General features: G+C 35.2%; 1 protein-coding gene across 5 annotated transcripts in view; it reads left to right on the plus strand.

The window, feature by feature from the left end:
* The window catches only part of Ppn (proteoglycan-like sulfated glycoprotein papilin), a 557,431-nt gene that overhangs the window by 430,454 nt on the left and 106,162 nt on the right, over positions 1-20,815 (plus strand). For 4 of the 5 annotated variants that reach the window (XM_081729955.1, XM_081729958.1, XM_081729956.1 and 1 more), the window contains exons 14-22: positions 1,759-1,941; positions 3,759-3,900; positions 5,231-5,337; positions 9,315-10,296; positions 13,591-13,761; positions 14,068-14,275; positions 16,562-16,737; positions 16,981-17,157; positions 20,018-20,191. In XM_081729955.1, coding sequence (XP_081586081.1) covers positions 1,759-1,941; positions 3,759-3,900; positions 5,231-5,337; positions 9,315-10,296; positions 13,591-13,761; positions 14,068-14,275; positions 16,562-16,737; positions 16,981-17,157; positions 20,018-20,191 — 2,320 coding nt within the window. The remainder of the gene's footprint in view (positions 1-1,758; positions 1,942-3,758; positions 3,901-5,230; positions 5,338-9,314; positions 10,297-13,590; positions 13,762-14,067; positions 14,276-16,561; positions 16,738-16,980; positions 17,158-20,017; positions 20,192-20,815) is intronic. The other variant, XM_081729959.1, reaches the window with a different exon arrangement.

The raw sequence follows: 20,815 nt of genomic DNA on the forward strand, positions 1-20,815 counted from the left end.
CGTACATGCGGTTAGTATTATATATTATCTTTTCCTTACGAATTGTTCCTAAAGTGAGCTCCAGGAATCAAGAAGCTCTACATCACGAAGTGAAAAATCTTGAGGTGAATGCGTATAATTGTATGAATTTAGATGGCAACTGTCGCTGATCATTAGAAAGTAAATATGGAAGAACTATGGAATAAAGTAAAGAGATGCGCGTCATTTTGTTATAAATTACATGGCGAACGCATTTTATCTGATCCTAAACGGTTATCGTCGAATATATATAGTCAAAGAAGCACTATGATTGGCCAAATTATAAAGACCTCAACGATTTATTCCTCCATAAGAGAGGTTTTCTTCATCGCCTCCGTGGCGAAGTTGGAAGAACACTCGCTTAGTAATCATTAAGTTGGTGGTTCGCGCCCAACCCGAAGTATTTTTTTTTTTTTTTTAGTATTTTTTAGACTTAATTTAATGTAAAGAAATCGCGCATATAGGCGATTTAACATATTTTGAGGGAGTAATTTTGTAGTTCATTGGCGTTTCGTTGCGTCTCTGCCGCTGGTGGACCCACGAAACGAAAGTGGACCCCACCGCGGATCGTCGCTGCGAGGCCGCGAATTGTTGGCGAGATTTCACTAGTTGCTCATCGTGGGCCACCGATGTTTACGTTATGGGGTAACGTTCAACAAATAATTGCTTATTAGTTTCCACTTGAAAACAACTATATTACAACACAGGTAGCGCGCACATACATTATACGTTCACCAAGCTTATTACTATTCACCTGGGCTACATATTTCATATCTAAAGCCATAAAAGCTTTTTACCTTATACCATAACATCCATTGATCTACGAAACTGATAAAACACTCGACAGTCTATGATATGATTGAACCACCCTTATTTTTTCCATGTATTAATTACTATAAACACTGTTATACCAAACCATAATTTCAGCTAATCTCTCAACCATACAATAATCTTTGTTCTTTAACATCTAAGAACATTCTCTTAGCAAATGGGAAAGTAAAGTAAAGATGATGCAATGTTTTCAATTTTTTCTAAAAGGAATCTAAAGATATATCTAAAGTAAAGTGTTATACAAAAATAATATAAAGGCGAGGCAAACTTAGAAGAAAAATCTCAGCAAGTTAACATTAAATGTTAGTTAAAATACTCTATATAATCCTTTCTTTATTAAATATGTTTCTACTACAGGCCTTCTTAAATTCATATCAGAATTGATATTACCCTTATCAATTATATCAATATAATTTTGAATAAGGTTTTACGTTGATTCAACTTACAGAAATTACTCCAAAGTAAACATTGTAGAAGAACTACAATAAGTAAATATCATGTTCCAAATAATAGGATTTCCAAATATCTTTTGATAGATGTCGTTTGATCAATTTTAAATAGTCAATAAAATATATAAAAATAAGTTATTATTATTTCAAGATTTTACTCGGCTTGACGACTAAAGTATAAGCGTTTGATCTGTCATCTTTTGCCTCTTTTTATCTCAAACCTTTTTTCTCTTGTATCTGTAGTTTCAAGTATGCTTGTAGCATATAAGAACTAAGATTACTAAATCTTAAAAAGAAAACTTAATTTTTGAAACGTCTTATACAGTTGGTTCTTTTTATTATTATTATTATTATTATTATTATTATTATTATTATTATTATTATTATTATTATTATTATTATTATTATTATTATTATTATTATTATTATTATTATTATTTAATTTTTGTATTATTTACAGTGTTCTTCTAACTGTGGTCCAGGAATCATGACAAGGCACGTATTTTGTGGAGTAGTTAAAGACACAACGATTGCAATAGTGGAAGACGACAATTGTGATCCTGCCAAGAAATACGAAGCCGTAACCAACTGTACCGGTACAGAAGAATGTGGTGGCCAGTGGTATGTTGGTCCTTGGAGTCCGGTAAGTATGAAACTTATATTAATTTATTTATTTGGTGTCTTTCATTTTTTTATGTTCTCTTCTCCAAGGACTTTCAGAATTTGCCTCTAGTTCCTAATTATTTCTTCTACACTCCATGCACCTCCCTATATTCTTTGAAAATTTTCAGATTTTCATGAAATTTTTAGTTCTTCTACGTGCCATGTGGCTCTTAATATTGTGTTTTGAAATTTTTAGAATTTTCTTGAAATAGTTTTGTGGGTTTGTACCAAATTTTTTCACTGCAAAACAAGTTAGTATAGCTAGAATATTCAAGCTATACACTACATTTGGTCCTATTTTGATTTTATAAATGTTCAATGCAAGCAGGAATATTGCTGTCACTGTGGTACTGGTGCTAGGGCCAAATATTGAATTTCCTTGTTACGTATGTTTTCAAGTGTCAGAGTATTACTATAGCAATTATAACGATCTTGTTATCAGAACATTGTTTGTCATGGTGTCTTTACATAGTTTCGTCATATCTTGTAATGGTGTAGATAATTTCGTCACATACCTTTGTAGCCCTCATGAGTGTAATGTAACTACTTTCAAGTCTTTGTAATGCTCTAATCTAGTGTGGGCACATTCTAAGTCATGACAACGATTTCGAGTCTTGACAATACATTTTCATGTATTGAGGAAGCAGAGTTTCTGCCAGAACGGGGAAAGTGAGAGTGTCTCATGTTAACATTATTAATAATTTTTTTTCCGTGTGAATAATTCACATGGTTGCATATAGCTTGTTGTTAACATCTTTGATCTCCTTCTTCACCTTAACCATAGATTGGTGGGCAACATGGAAATTTTAAAACTTTCTCCCCCTTGAAAGAGCTGTTTTATACTTTGATAAGGTCTCTTCATTGTAACTACATCTAGATATTCTACCAGTGGTCTTCCTCTTCCTGGTTTTCCTTCTGCCTTTCCCTCTATCAGTACAGTGATCCAATCAGAGTACCGGATAAGATGGCCAAGCATGCTGTTTCTTCTTTCTCCTATTATCTTCATAATCTGTCGTCTTTCATTAGCTTCCTTTAGTACATCTTCATTCCTTTTCCTTGTGGTCCATGATATGCGCAGCATTCTGCACCAACAACACATTTCAAATGCTTCCAACTTGGATATTTCAGCTTTTTTCAATTTCCACGTCTCTGATCCTTAAAGCACCACGCTCCATATCAGAGTCTTTATATATCGTTTCCGAACGCCCAACGAGACATTTCTTGATGTTAGCAGTCTTCTTTTCCTATTGAATGCTTGTTTAGCATGCGCTATTCTGGAACTTACGTCTTTTTCACTTCTTCCGCCCAAGGATATTAGACTTCCTAAATAGAGGAACGTCTTAACGTCTTCGATTTTTCTCTCCATTTAGCCATACGTTTGCCCCTTTCTGTCCTGTTCTTGTGCATTTTATCATTTTGGTTTTCTTCTTATTTATCTTCATTTTGCATATTTTTTTTTTCCAGTGGGTCGTTCAAGTTTGAAAGTGATTTCGGCAAGTCCTTTTCGTTCTCCGCTATCAGTGTTATGTCACCAGCAAACCTTCTTGTGCTGAAAACCTGGCCATTTACTTTTACGCCTTTCTTGTTTTTTATAAAAGAACTTTTTCATAGCTTCTTCTATATAGAAGTATTACACTTTTATGAAGCACGTACAAGAAGTTCAGGTAATTGAATGCTTGAATAACAGATTTAGCTTATCCTTTCATTTTTCAAAGTTCTTTTAGGAAAATTTCTTGACTCATAAATACAAATAAATGCCAAAATGTCGATGTTAATTTTTCTATATATTTATATTAGTGTTCCAAACCATGTGGTGGTGGCACCAAGTTGAGGAAAGTGTTATGTTTCATCGAGAACCAAACAGTGGACGCAAGAAATTGTAATCCTGACACGATCATCTTTGCTACGGACGATTGCAATAACCAACAATGCGGAGCAGGTATAGTTAAACGCCTCTTTTAACATCTTAATATATATTTTCTTAATCTTCATTCAATATAAGGCAAAACAAACACAAATAATGTTACAATGTGCGTGTCAATGTCTATGAACCGACTCAGGTAGCAAATACCGTAAAATTTTCAGGCTTACAAGATTAAATGTTATATTTAGAGGTATCCAACATTTTTAGGATATTATCAACAATTCAAGTCAAAACTTCAACTAGCTAGGGGGGATTATAAAAAATGATTAGTTACACGCAGTTATTCAAAAGTATTAGATTAGATTAGATTTATTAATCATTCTCTGGACCAAGTTATATGTACTCACTAAATCTTCGGGCGAACAACGTAACAAGCTCCAAATAAAGCAAAGCTGGGATTGTCAGTGGAACGTCGACGTATGTATTGATCAAAAGAAAATATTTTTAGTAATGACTGTAACCTTTGTGAGACGTTAAGTGAAACAACTGGGTACATGTACAGACTGTCCTAGGTGGGTGCAAAATGATCTGAAACCTATTAAATTTCCTCTCCTGTCGTCCTAGACGGTACAAAATGAGTTGAAGTCTTTTAAATTTCCTCTTCTGTCACCCTAGGTGGGTACAAAATAAGCTGGCCTTCTAAATTTCCTCTCATGTCGTCCTAGACGGGTGCAAAATGAGCTAAAGCCTTCTAAATTTCCTCTCCTGTCGTACTAGTTGGGTGAAAAATGAGCTGAAGTCTTTTAAATTTCCTCTTCTGTCACCCTAGGTGGGTATAAAATAAGCTGGCCTTCTAAATTTCCTCTCATGTCGTCCTAGACGGGTGCAAAATGAGCTAAAGCCTTCTAAATTTCCTCTCCTGTCGTACTAGTTGGGTGAAAAATGAGCTGAAGCCTTTTAAATTTTCTTCTTCTGTCGTGCTAGGTGGGTGGAAAATACACTGAAGCCTTTAAACTTGCCTCTCATAGAAAATTGTTTAGTGATGTACGTCCCGTTGTTCGTGTACATACTTTAGTTGTTTGTCATTAAAGGAAACAACCGGAAGTTATTCAATAATTGAATTGAGATTCAAGATTCTTCTAATAACGTGATATTTAAGTTCTGTAACACAGAACTTATTGTGTTCTGTAACACAGTGCATAGTATAAGACACATCATTATAATATAAAACTACACTTTATATTAATCTTTTGATAAATCTTTATTTATTGATACGGGCTTCAAAGTCAGTAGTTCTTTCTTGTTATGATGTTTGCTCTGCATATTTAATGTTAATCGGTTTCACTTCTTTCAAAGAGTTATTATATTGCTATATTTTCTGACAATGAATGTTCTTGTTTTGCAGATCAGTTAGTGCCAATGGAACCTGCTCATGTGGTTAGTGAGGAAGAAGAGTGTGAAGAAGAAGAAGAAGGCACAATGGTTACAATAGAACCTACTCTTGGTTTAGATGTAAGTACTTAATACAACTCGTATGTCATTCTTCCGTTCTGTAAATCTGTTTATAAGCCAACTAATGTGTTCAGTATATGTAAATCTACAAATATTCATATACAATTGATCATAATCTCTATGTTGTAAATAGTGTCACCATATCTTAACATGAAACTGAGACTATCAGAAGAATTGATTAATTATCGTCATAATGGTTGAAATGCCACATAAACTACATCTGTCTGTTTATGTTTATATAAGAAATACCTCAGATAAGTAAGTACTTGAATTTCCCAATTTCCAGACTATGAACAACTGTGAGCAGGGGTGGACTGGATCACCAGACAAACGGGCAAATGCCTTCTACACCCTCGCCTTTCTGGCTTTTTCCAAAATATATTGAATAACGAACATAATGTTAAAAACAAATCCCTGAAAAACGTGGGTCAGTCTAAAAATTAGTTGATACTTTCGTAAGAACTCAATCTCCAGCACATGACATAGCAACTTTGATATGGCGTTGTAATTTGCTTGCTAATCAGTTGTGAATATGTCTTGGCAGCTACAGGTGGCGTCCAAATTGGAAGTGCGTGTATTGATTTATTTCGTGTAGCATATCCTGTACGATTAATTCTCCGCTTTGTTATTGCCCAGAAAGTTGCGCACAACACATGCTATCCAGGCCGCTAACTCTACACTGTTTAACTTGGTGTCAAATTATCATCAAGTATGAGTTTCCTAATCTATGGACCAACAAACACTCCCGCTGAAATCTTAGCATCACTAGGAAACTTATGTCGCAAATGCTTGAAACCTTCACTAGTAGTGTCCATGGCTTTGACAAAGTTCTTCAAAAATCCTAACTTTATATGAAGAAGTGGCAGTAGTATCTTATAAGGATCTACCAAAGGAGCATATTTGACTTTGCATTCTCCATGAACTAATTTACTCGAGGTTCCCAGTCCTTTACTTCGTAATGCTTGTCATCAGCTCGGCTATTCCATAAATATAAAAAGCATTGGATACAGGGCCAGACTGGCTACTAGTTGGCCCCGGCGGCTGACATATTGTGTTGGTCTCGAATTCTCAATCCCCCCCCCCCAACCACCATTACCCCAGTTGCTCACTATTTTCATACAATCAAAGCACACCATTATCTTAGATAAAGCACACTTTTTTTTAGTAGCCACACCATAAATTATACCATAAAGATCATAATATAGACAGTGGTGCCCACCCCCTTTTATGTCCATGACGCACCCCCCCGCAATTGTCTATCCATAGGTGTTCTTCCATGAAAAAAAAATCTTTTCGATTAATTTTTACACCCCCTCAAACATATTTATATAGATTTTTACCCCCCAAATATTTCAATGACGCAGTTTGCGTCATAGCCCCCCCTTGTGGGCACCCCTGATATAGAATCAGGGTGTATGTTATGTAAAAATATTTATGAGAAAAACACAGACAGTAACCATTATCATTTTTTTTTTTTTCATCTCGCCTTGAGATGGCTGAGATTTGTAATTTGTTGATTACTAAAACTACGGACAAATTAATTTAAAGTCAGCACTGGTGGTTTCAGTATTCGTGAACAAAGGATACGATAAGGTGCAAAAAGCGCCCCCTGCACGAAGCCTGAAATATTTTTCGAGGAGGAGGAACCCTCCGGATCAAGCACGACAAAATCCTTTCATAAGGACATGAATATCAGTAGGCACATGTGGTCCACGAACTATGTCAAGTACCCAGATTGTGTGTATTTATGCAAATCGTGTGCACATATAGGCCTACAGGATGGTCGTAATGGAATTACCTACTATAGTTGCGACGTGATAAAAGATTAGGAAAGAAAGGGTTTCTTCCAGACATTTTAGGGGGGGGGAGGACTGCCTCCCGGAGAGTACCTCCCTGGAGGAGACCAAAATAATAAGTCTATAATATAATAATAAATAGGATAGTACCAGCAGTGCTCCCCGGAATACTAAGTGTGCCTCCCCGGAACATTGTTTCTGAAAGAAACACTGAGTACCAGAAAGTGGTGTAATGAATTTTCATTTTGATTTAAGTAATTTTATTCCAAATTTATGTGTATAACCAATTCTTACTTTAATAGCAATTGAAGTATATGAATACCAATGACAAACGTGAAACCGGGTTCAACAGCTGCTACAGTTTTATTTAAGAGAAACACCTACATGCAAAGAATTTACTAATTTTTCACTTATCAATGCTTTAGATTCAAGAAGTCTGATTCAAGAATCCACTCATTATAATAGCACTAACCGTTCCCACGGTCAGTTTCGAAATGACACGATAAGGACATACACTACCTCATAGTAACATACTTTGAATAACTGATCGCCGTTCGACGACTTGGCTGATAAAATTGGCAACTACTGAAAGATGAAAGAAAACACTCATGAGTGCCTTAACAATGCCAAAACTATGGGATCTTGTTACAGAGGTGACGGCGCGATGCCGTGATATCTCTTTCTGTTGAGTTTCAAATTGTTATTTTTTCCTAGGCTAAGATACTCAACTTTCAAGAATTGTATTGTCAGGCCATTATACTTTCGGCTCCCTTTTATATTCCACGATCGGAAGCGTGTTAGATTTCACTATTTTTGCTTGCACCGACCTTACTTTCAAGCTGGCATGGCCCATTCTTACTTTAAGAGGACGTGAGTCGAAACAAAATTTTAATGAAATTCTCAAAGAGCTTGATGTGTGCAGATTGCCACCGTAGCTGTTCACAAGAATATTAGTTGTTGCACACGTTTTCCACATTTTTTTCTCTTCCTCCTGACCTTTATTAAAATTTTCATTTGGCCCCCTTTAGATTTGCTCCCATTCTGGGCGGCAATCGCCACCTAGCATCCTGGGTCAGTCCAGGCCTGATTGGATATGCTATAGAAATACAAAGAATTATGTTGTAGGATGTCTTTAAAAATCCACTTTTTACACTCTCATTTTAGCTTATTTCCTGGTAATCTAGGTGGTGCCAGCGACGAACAGGGGAAAGGTTCCACCATAATATAATGGTAATGCAGGAAAGGTGGCAAGGACGATGAGATCCTTCAATGATGGGGGATTGTTGTTGGGGGTCTTGTTAGAGAATGCAATGCTTCTTACAAAAGAAGGAAATAGTGTACATTTGTGTAACTCAATGGAAGTTTCATACATTCTGGTAGTTTTAATGGTTTTTCTATGACATTTTTGTATATTTGTATTATTATTTATTGTAAATTGTGATACATGTAAAGGGTGTTGTATTCTATTTTATGTCTGTGCTTGTTGTAATGAAGCAAATCTTTTTTTCCACCAAATCAAGAGATCTGAAAACATAGACATATAAATATCTTTACTTCTCTAGAAATAATAACCTGACTGTTCTCAACCTTGGAGGGTTTATTGAGTATCAATCAAGGTTTTTTTTTTTTTTTTTGGTTTAATTATTATTATTATTCTTAAGGGAACAGGAGCTAGGGTTATGAAATACGCGAAAAAAGGAAATTTTTGAGGGAATTTTTCAAGAATGCCTCTGTTGCGGAAAAACTGTACGTGATGGAAGAAAACTGAATGCATATTCGAATTCAGAGAAAATAAGTTCCTTTAAGATGAGGTGTTTACTCTCATGTTAGAGTAAAAAAGTAAATATTTGTTGACTAGTGCTATTCTTATTGTTGAAATTTTCAATTAGTGCACAAGAAAAATTAACTGTGCGTGTAAATATACGAAGAAGATTTAGAAAAGGAACCCATTCGAAATACAGATTCAAAAATGTCTTGATTTCAATCCGTACATAGGTATAATATAATCTAAATTTTTATTGACGAGAAACAAATTTAATTATTTAAAGAAAAGCTTAAAATAAAGCAAATTATTTTGTTTATAAAAATCATTCAGAAACTTTAAAACATACCTACTTTGGATTCTTTTCTGAACTCTAAAATGTACGTAATGATTTGTTTTAAATTATATTTTTGTTGTAGGATTTGGCAAGCTTGTCAAGCCCAGAAGGCTCTGGTGAAGAGGAAACCTCTGGTATGACAGAACCAACCGTTACAGGAATTAGCACGCTTGAGTTAGAAACAGAAAGTAGTGTAGAAATTAGCACGGAAATGTCTGTTAGCATGGAGACTAGTTCTAGCATGGAAGTTTCTACTTTATCTAGCTTAGAAACTTCTAGTAGTAGTGGCGAAACTGACTTAACTAGTGCTTCTTCATCTAGCATAGAAGATGTAAGCATTAGCACAGATCTTAGCAGCATGGAATCTAGCAGTCCTATCTCATCAACTTCCGAGCTTAGCAGCTCGAAAGCATCCAGCGAAAGTTCCTCAATAGGTTCTACAGAGCTATCAAGTGACATGACTAGTACAGCATCCAGCAGTGATATCACTCTTAGTTCGTCTGAAGATACTTCAGGTTCTGATTCTACATTCAGTAGTGATATGACAGCAAGCACGGATGAGTCTAGTTCCAGCACCGAAACAACTATGTCCAGTTCGGAATCTTCATCTGAATCAAGCTCTGAAAGTACGATAGCTGAAAGTGAAGCAACATCCAAAGTGACATACGAAACGATACCTGACGTGATTGAATCAGGAGATGAACTTCCTGTCGCTGTATCTGTTGCGGATGAAGAAACCTCATCAGCATCACCTTCCTCGTCTACCGAAATAGAAACGTCCAGTTCTTCTTCGTCTTCCGTCAGTCCTGAAACATCTTCCGTTTCTCTCTCTTCATCTTCTGTTGAATCTACATCCTCAGAAACTATGTCTACTGAGTCTTCATCCTCAGAAACTGAAACTACTGAAACGGTGATGGAAAGTTCTAGTATGTCAACTCTAACAGAAAGCTCCGGAACCACGGAAACTGTCGAGAGTTCCAGCATGTCTGAAATAACAGAATCGTTAGAGAGCTCTGCAAGTACAGCTAGTTTGGGAGTTGATTATAGCACAACTGAAATAACAGGTGACGGTGTTTGCATGATTAACCTTTTTTTAACATTAACAGCACAGAATGACGTATATGAAAAACAAAGCATGAACATGCATGGTAGATAAAATTTATCATATTAATGATGGCTTCATATTGAAACTCAAGTAAATGACATAGGTTTGCCATTACTGTATGTATTGAATCGTGTCAATAGATAAATTTAATTATATTTTAACTTCGTATTCGCACCTCCCTTCTGCTCTACCCTGAACCAGCAAGTTCATAGATTTTACCCGATAATTGAGACAAACCCGAAGAATTTAACACATTATGTATTTGTACGGTATTAAAAATAGATATTAACTATGTGGTAAGCATGCTTATCTTCCGATGAAGAAACCCGTGTTCGATTTTCCGTGAGAACTCGTATACTTAAGTTCACGTCTCATATAGCTATTTACATGTTAAACTTCACCAAAAAATAAATAAATAAATAAATAAAATAAAATAAAATAAAAATAAATAAATAAATAAATAAAATAAAATAAAATAAAAATAAATAAATAAATAAAAATAAATAAATAAAAAGTAAAATTCCTAGAATGTCATTTTGGGCTCCAAGGATGGGGAACAATATCCCCTGATTTTGAGATTTATATTCATTTTAATCAATAGGATAATAATATAAAAATGAAACGATACCAAACCACCTGGCGTAACAGCCCATTTGAGAGCCTGAGCCGCCCCAACGCCATCTGTCAGCGATCGGCTGAACTATGCCTAGCCTAGCGACACGCACGTGGCAGAGCGCTACGCCGCTCTGTTACTAACCGGGATATCGGGAGCTTTTTAGACGTAGTGGCCGTCACGTGTTTCGTCCACGTGACTCCCCAATTTGCTTCACGACGCTAGGTAGACGCCGAAAATTGGGAAGCACCGTCCGGGAATCGACCAGGGACCACGTGGTCTTAAGTACAACGCTCTAACCACTATACTATGGTGTCCACCAGCGTAATAATATACCAATGAAAAACTACTTACATTGGTAATCGTGTCCGCTTCTCTCTGAATACAAAATCTGAAATAATGCTTTTTTTCCCCTTAGTGTTAACTTAAAGTTATTAAAGTAAGAGTTATTTGTTTCACAAGAAGCACTTGCTGCGACATCTTGAAAGTTTAAAATCAAATGAAATGAAATCTTTAAGTTTTACGTCCCACGGTTATGCCGGTAAGGCTAAAGGAGACGGTGATAATGAGAGATGAGTGAAATGGTGGAATGAAGAAAGTGGGAGGAAACGGGAGAACCCCGAGAAAACCCACGAGCACGATGTTTGTCCACCACAAAGTTCACTTGGCGGGGGCTGGGATCGAACCCGGGACCCCAAGCACCAGAGGTGAACGCTCTGCCACTGAGCCACCGCGCCCCCCATCTTGAAAGTTTATTTGATATATTTTGTTATCAGGCGTTTCTTCGAAAACCTATCGAAAAAAAAAAAGATAATTAAATAACACCATTCTGTCACAGAGTACTTGCATCGTATTCGAAATTAACACGAATGATTCTTATTTTAATTGATGTGAAAGAACTATAAAAATATTCATCGTTGTTAAATATACGTCGTTCTGTGTTACAAATTGTTTAATATTTGTACAAAATATCATAGCATGCAATTTGAAATTTGATTTGACATTGCTTTGTTTAAGTAAAGATTAACCGATTAATGTTACGTATGAATCATGTGGAAAAAAAAATATATTAATTAATACGGTAGTGCTTCTTTTATGGATATGTAATTGGTGATGGAAATTTGTAATATCAAACTAATCATCTAACTTTTACTCTCACAGAGGTTTATCTTGTTTTGCAATATATTTTGTGATGAATTAATGGTTCGTGCTAAAGACCAAAATTATATTAATATCCCTTGGAAACATCTTTGATTCTTATGAATAAGATCACAATGTTACTTATTTAATTTTTACTGTAAGAGTATTATGAAAACGATTTAAAAAAATATTGTTTGCCTATTATTGTTATTACAAATTTCAGTGTCAAATGGCCAACGTGCTATATCTATAACTATACAAATATGGTATATAAAAGAAGGGGGTTAAAATATAGATAACGGCAAAAGGATGGAGAAACAGAAATATCTTTCTACGTATTTTTGTACTGTATCTGCTTCCTTGTTAAGAACATGAACCTGCATGCTTATATAGCGTTAGTCTCCAAAAAAATTATTTATCTTCAGAAAAACATATACACGGTTTTTCAAAATAACACCGACAACGTTTGGGAGATGATTCCTGATACCAATTGAAGACCAAAAGTATAGACCAATCTGGATGCAGAAATCCGTCATTTCGGAGTTATAGGCTGACGAAAATATGAAAAAATGAACTTTAAAGGTCCATAGATCCAAAAGTATGGGACCTATCGTAGTTGGGTCAAGACTTCACTTAGGAACTAGCACGTACCCTATCCAAATATCCATGTTTCAGAATCCTGCGGTACTTCTGCAACAATTTTTATACAAGTAATTGGTGAATAATTCAAATTACATGCCTGTAGCCAAACTTCCTCTATAAAAGTTGTTGCGTGAATACCGCAAGATTCTGAAACATTAAAATTTTGATAGGACACATGCTAGTTCCTAATCAAACCTTGATCCGATTACGATAGGTCTCATAGTATTGGAGCTACGGATCTTTAAAGTTATTTTTTCAGGTTTTCGGCAGCCTATAACTCCGAAATGACGGATTTCTGAACCTAGGTTAATCTATACATTTGTCTTATCTTGGTGTCAGGAATCACCTCCAACTTGTCGGTGTTGTTTTCAAACACCCTGTATATATATATATATATATATATATATATATATATATATATATATATATATATATATATATATATATATATATGAAGCAAAATGTGTAACGAGATATCTTTCTGTTCTTTCATTCTTTTCCAACTAATTATATTGTAGTTCCCTTCATTTTTTAAAAAGAAATCGTCTTAGCGAAAATGTGACAGTTATACGTTAATGTAATTCTCAAGGAACATTTAAATTTTCCAATGTTAGCATTACTTGAAAACATGTTCAACTATTTATTTTTAATTTGAGAAAAAATATAAGTTCATCTACTTTGATTAATACCAGTAAATTTACAGTATATTCTAGTTTAAGTATTTCATTTCATTATTATTAAAAGTTCGAGAATGCGTTACGAATTCTAAGCATAGTACAATGTTAGATAAAATGAAAATTCTCAATGTTCATTTAATATAATTGAATATTAATGTATAATTTACATAATTACAAATAGAATCAATGGAAACAACCCAAAGTCCCATCGAAGAGGCAATCACCAAAGAACAAAAGGTCAGGAAATGTAAGCCTAGGAAGAAACCGAAGGAACCTGTAATTCCTTGTGGGGAGACGGAATTCGGATGTTGTCCTGATGGTTCTTCAACTGCTACTGGTCCATTCCAAAAAGGTAAGTTACGTACAGTACTGAGCATTTTTTTCTTTCACTTGAAATATGTTTTCGAAATCGATCTAACAACTAGTTCTTTCTCATTATGTGATCGTCGTGGTGAGTGATAAAACTTATATAACAAGCTTGAAAAATTTACAATTGATCGAAAGTTAAATGGCTTTCGCGCTATGATTTATGCGAATGATTTTGGTTGCGCTATTATATAAAAACATCTAATCAGTTTTTATTTTAATTACCACATTCCTCCAATAAGTTCCACTGTTCAATACTGAGATTTTATTTTCTTCATTTCTTTACTAAAAGGTTGTCCGTCTCATGAAACATGTAAGGATACAGAATATGGCTGTTGCCCAGATGGCGTTTCACCGGCAGAAGGTCCTAATGAGGAAGGATGTCCTCCGAGCCAATGTGAAGAATCATTGTTTGGATGCTGTCCAGATGGCGTCAGTGAGGCGGAAGGAAATGATTTTGAAGGATGTGAAGTGCTTCCATTTGTCTGCAAGGACACGCAGTAAGTTTCGGGGTTATTGTCTGTTTTATAGAAACAGATTCAGAGGAAAAGCTCGGTCGTGGATTATCTACAGAAGTATAACAGTTCATGTTAGCATTAATAATCTACTTCCTTCGTAATCCACCTCTAGCGTAATAGAGGGGAATTTGATAAGAAGGAAAAACTGAAGATTAATGTATAATCTATCATGTAATAGTAACTGAGGTTGTTTATTAAGATTAATAGGTAATTCTTTATCGAATAATGATTGAGGATGTTAAGATTAATGAAAAGATCTTTATCGAATAGTGATTCAGATTGTTTATTAAGTTTAATGGATAGTTCTATATCGAATACTGATTGAGATTGTTAAATAAAATTAATGGATAGTTCTTTATCGAATAGTGACAGAGGTAATTTATTAATATTAATGAACAATCCTACATCGAATAGTGACTGAGGATGTTTATTATAATTAATAAATAATCCTTTATGGATTAGTGGTTAAGGTTGTTTAAGATTAATAAATAGTCCTACATCCTACGTCCAAACGGCATCCTGTCCAACAAAATTCGATTTTGAGATATAGGCACCATTGGATCAATAATATTGATAGCTTTCATTTGATATATGGTTTATAGCTCCAAAAAAATCCAACAAGCGGTGCAAATTACATTCAAATGAAATAATTGGGAAATGTTGTCATTGTCCATGTCCAACAAACTAAAATGGCGGAGGAAAATATCTTTAAATTTACAGAAACAAACGGCTTCTTGTCCTTTAGACATCTGTAGTTTGTAAATAGAAACAATTTCAAAGCGACTCTCGTCCACAAGTGACAGCTAGGTTCAGATAAGTTAAAAATGTACTGTTTTCTCATAACACAGTAGGCTCTAAGGATAGTATGTTTATTCGTAACGGTTGGTAACCATTCTACCGTTGTTGCTTTCTAAAACCATATTTTCAACGATCAGTTTCATTGTCACATCCACCCAAATACATAGTAGGTTGGGTCGTGTTTTGCGCTATGCCCTCCAACGTTGTTTGTTCTTTTAACGTGGTTGGTGAGACTGAAATTACATCCGATTTGCTGTATGATCTAATTCTGTGATGGATGAAGAACCACAGACCTCGTACGTAAAATATTCCATTGAAAAATCGTCAATGAGTAAGGGGTGTGTTGTAGGAGCAAATCCGGGTAAGATCAGTTGATATCAGACGGTTGCTTCTACTACAGTTTGGAACGGATTGACTGGATATTCCTTTGATATTCTACATGGATATCAAATATGATGATATTCTAAAAGAGGAAGAAAAAGCAGAAAATGATGATGCCGGAGGAAGAATGGAGGGTTTTGGATATGCAGCATAAGGACAATAAGATGATGGTTCACACTCATAATTACCTCTAGAAACGATTGTTTGCCATGCAAACATGCTTTAATCACGAGAATTTCTTTTTTTAAAAAAGTTTAGTTTAATTTCGTGAAGTTTTAAAAGGCGTTGTCGTTTGCTTTTAATAATATTATCTTTTGTTTTGAAGAATGTTTCAAACCAGTCATTATTTATACATAAGTCGTTCTATTTCAGACATTACAACAATAATTTATTTTATAGCTATCACTTTTTCCTATTTCCAATATAGTGATTACATTATATCACTTTTATCTCCGAAACGCCTTATCTCCATGACAAAATGGCTTCGTACAGTTCCAAAAGGTATCTCGTCCTCCAGACAGTTCCAAAACAACCCTTGTCTAAATTACTTTTTAATATTTCCTTCAAACTATTACATAGAATTTGTTCAAATTTTTAGCAAACATTTATTTGCCCCTGATCAATAATTCTTCAAAAAATAGCGCATATTAGTAAAAATTTGAAGCTCCAGTTTGTTGTTTTCGATTTCTGGAAAATTTTGTTTGGTGGACAAGATGCCGTTCGGAAATGGACGACTCAAATATTCTTATTTCTCTGCTTTTCTCATTAACTAGAAGCTATAGTCGTTCGTATACAAATAATGCTTATATATAATTGTTTCTATATGATATATATATATAATACTTCTATATAATTATATTTATGTCTCTAAGCAGCTGTGATTTAACTATTCCATATTTTATAACTCTCATCCTGCTTTATACAAAATCATCTTGATTACATTTTGGGGGGGGGAATAAAAATAATTCAATTATTAATTTAATTGGAAAATCGTATCGTATCGTATATGTGTTACAAGTGCCATCTAGAAACGATTGCTTTTACTGAGCCTATCTCTTCGCTGTAATTTACCTGAGTTGTTTTCTTTAGATACGGCTGCTGCCCAGATGGCATGACAGCCGCTACAGGACCAAACAATGAAGGTTGCTTTGAGTGCGAAGGCTCTGGAGAATGTGATAGCTGTGATGACACCAAATATGGTTGTTGCCCTGATGGTGAACGGGCTGCTACGGGACCAGATAATATGGGATGTGAGGAAATAGAAGGTAACAACTCATTTTTAACTGACATAAAAATAAGTAAAGATACAAAATAAAATAATTGAAATACAACATAATTTGATGGATTTAAATAGCCTTATTTTCTTGTCCCTCAAGTTAGGTATTTACTTACACTGTTTCAGTGTACGCTGTGACTTTCTTCTGTTGCTTCCTAAAAATGCTGTCTAGAATATGTTGTAATAAATTTCCGTATATATAGTGATATAATTATCTCTTCTTTTACGACAGGGTCTGGAGAACCTTTGACTCCTGAGCCTGAATTGGACTGTGCCAATTCTATCCACGGTTGCTGTCCAGACGGTCGTACCTCTGCAGAAGGACCTAACTTTGAAGGTTGTGGGGTTATCGATGATGAAAACTGCACAGCATCATACTTTGGATGTTGTCCAGATGGAGTTACAGCAGGTATGAGTTACAGTTGTATGTATGTTTCAGTTTTACGTCCCATGTTTCTGCTCTTTAGGCCAAAGGATGACGAGAAATCGAAATGAATGGTGGTGAAATGACAACTCATAATACTCGAGCGCTGAACGGGATATGAATCCACTCCATACATGTCTTGTAATGACCAGCCTAATACTTTAGGTTACTTGATCATGACTTATGCCAATTCAGTTAATAATATGAATAAATGTTTGAGTGTTGGGGTGAAGTTCTATAGGGAAAAAAAGTGTTCATTTCCTTGGAATATACATAATTAATTTAGAGTTTGAAAGATTAATCTGTGATTGTTTTTATATGCGGCTTTTTATATAATTCAGAGTTCCTATTCGTCAGGGAAGTCAGGGAAAATGGTGCAGATCAAGGACACTCAGGGAAAAAGATAGGAAATCAGGGAAAGTCAGGGAAATTTTATAAAATATATTTTTTTCTGGCATTAATTGTACACCAATTTCAGCTTTGCCAACCATTAATGATCACTGTATGGAACGTTGCTCAGATTTTTATGAGTGTGAGTAGAATGTACGTATGAGCAATTGATTACTATTTGTCCCTATAGAATAAATGTTCTCATATATAAGTATTTACCGTTATTTATTCCTTATTTATATATCAACGTCATCCGACACCTGTCATGAAAGTCAGAGAATTTCCTGCGGAAGTTCAGAGAAAGTCAGGGAAATAAGTCCCTTCAGTAGGAACTCTGTAATTAGAGTATCTCTCTTTTGTGAAATGTATTTCTATTTTACAGTTATTTAAATCGAAAAGAAGAAACTTTTACTTATATTGGTGGATCGTCAATAAAGCAGATACTATAACTGGAATTTCATATGTGTGTTATACAGTACACTATTACTAGAGAACGTTTAGTAGGAGCTACTTGCTTATTGCTTTAAAAAATATTATAAAAAGATGTAAAAGTTCAAATATTTTAGTCAAAAAGTTCACTCGACTCACGAACTTCCGATTCACACGCAGCCATTTTTACTTCTTTTCTCAAATCTTATATTTAATTTTTTTTGTATATATTGTTACCAATAACATATATTTTAATCACGCTCAAAGCTAGCCATAGGAACTAAATACACGGTTCTGATTGGTTGGAGTTATCAGTTTCTCGCCACGTAGCACAAATCAAACTTCAGATGCTGTCGGTCTTCGTAGCCGAGCATGCTAGCGAGCGGGCCAGTAATGAAAGTCACTTTTGCCGAGGGTTCAAACCCGGTCCAAGGAAAGTTTTACAAATTTTCATAACACTTTTATCATTAGAATAAGATGAAAGTAATATTCATTTGCCCTTGTACATAATATATAATGTATAAATTGGGCTTTTTCCATAATTTACCTAGAGAATTCTGTATAAACAATGACGTTATAAACCAACAGGAGAGTAAGAACTCGGGCCCTCGCGGCGTTTGATGTTGTAGGGAGTAGTGAAGAGATAGAGAGGGGGAGATGCAGGAGGCACAAGGAAGGGGAAAGACTTTGCACATAAGTTTACTGATTAAAAAACCTGATTTACTTACGTAATGAAACATATCTGAGCGAGCGTAAGGGGTTAGAAGCCCCACAATGCTCGTTTTATTCCACCTTTGCCCCCATGATAATACCATGTGACATTACGTCACACTCGGGTGATGCAATTTCGGGGGCGGACCAACAGATAGTCCTAACCAATCAGAAAGGTGTATTTAGCTCCTATGACTAGGGTTGAGCGCGAAAATATATGCGTACTAATATTGATATCAATCTCACAAAAAAAAAAAAAAAAAGTAACAAGTTACTTCTTCGGCTAGTGCATGATTTGTGCACTTTTCGTGCACAAGTTCATATTTCATGGTTTATAGACGTATATTAGGCTATCGTTATAAACGTCAGGATCAAATAGGCGTATTTGACGTAGGGAATGTAATTCCCTGTGCTTTACCATTGTTCTAAGGTTACTGCTAATTGAATACGTATGAGGCTAAAAATTGTTGTGCTAGATGGTTTCATTAAACCAGAATTCAATTAAAAGGTGTGATCTTATGCTACCATGAATTCTTCTTCTTTCCCTCCTTAACCATAGGTTGGTGGGCAACATGGAAATTTTAAAACTTTTCTCTCCCTTGGGAGAGCTGTTTTAAACTTTGATAAGATCTCTTCTTCATAACTGCATCTGGATATTCTATCCTTGGTTTTCCTTCTGCCTTTCCCTCTATAAGCACGGTGATCCAATCGGAGTGCCGAATAAGATGGCCAAGCATGCTGTTTCTTCTTTTTCCTATTATCTTCATGATCTGTCGTCCTTCATTAACTTCTTTTAGTATGTCTTCATTCCTTTTCCTTTCGGTCCATGATATGCGCAGCATTCTGCGCCAACACCACATTTCAAATGCTTCCAACTTGGACAGCTTTTCTCAATGTCCACGTCTCTGATCCGTAACGCGCCACCTTCCACACCAGGGTCTTCATAAATCGTTTACGAACGTCCAACGACACATTTCTTGATGTTAGTAGTCCTCTTTTCCTATTGAATGTTTGTTTAGCCTACGCTATTCTAGAAGTTATTTCGTTTTTACTTCTTCCGTCCAAGGATATTAGACTTCTTAAATAGAGGAACGTCTTAACGTCAATGAATTAATTCAAGGAAGTTTGATGTCTCCGTTTTTGATAGCGATGGAAAGAATTATGCAACAGCTTTATATTTTGTTATTTAGAAGCTTTCTTTCTTTCTTTTCTTTTGTTTTCCTTTTTCTTGAAAGAACGAATTAAGAACTGCTAAAGATTAATAACATTCATTTCATTCTGAAAACATATATAAATGAATATATTTAAATTTTAGCCCGAGGGTCTCGCTACGAAGGATGCCGAATGCCTTGTGAAAGTGAGAAATATGGCTGCTGTGATGACAACTTCACTCCAGCACATGGACCAAATAAAGAAGGATGTTGTCTTAACACATACTATGGATGCTGTCCAGACAATATATTACCGGCACTGGGACCAAATCTCGAAGGTAAATAAATAAATACATTTATTTATTACTCGATTCTCATCTAATATTAAAATATAATCAGTTATACTACCTTAGAGGTATTGTACTTTTTAAACTAGGAATGCAATGGATATACTCGATTGCAATGAAATGAGCTGAGCGAGCTTAAGCAACGTAATCAGTTTATTGTGACTTTTTAAAACAATCAGTATTTTTCATAACAATCGCACAATTCTTCGTCTTGACCTTTTGTTCCGGCTAAAAAAAGTTTAAAAAATCGTTAATTTGTTTTTAAATTGTGATTAAAATTGTAAATTTTTACGCTAAAAAAATAAAAGGGCTTCGCCGGAATTTTTGAAAATCACGCGCAGATTTTAATTGTTGACAAAAAAATCACGTGAAAACTTTTTCCCTATGTTAAGTCTATGGAAGCGTTTTTCGGTGATTATTCCTCGATGGTACATCGGATTTTTGATTTCGACCTATGTTCTCACTCAGCACGACATACTCTATCAGCGTGCTAAGTTTGGTTGAGATCGGCCAAACGGTCTAGGAGGAAGCGTTTTTCGGTCATTATTCCTCGATGGTACATCGGATTTTTGATTTCGACCTATGTTGTCACTCAGCACGACATACTCTATCAGC

This window comes from Thermobia domestica, chromosome 11 (genome assembly GCF_964235325.1).
Source record: "Thermobia domestica chromosome 11, izTheDome1.hap1.1, whole genome shotgun sequence".
Taxonomy (NCBI): domain Eukaryota; kingdom Metazoa; phylum Arthropoda; class Insecta; order Zygentoma; family Lepismatidae; genus Thermobia; species Thermobia domestica.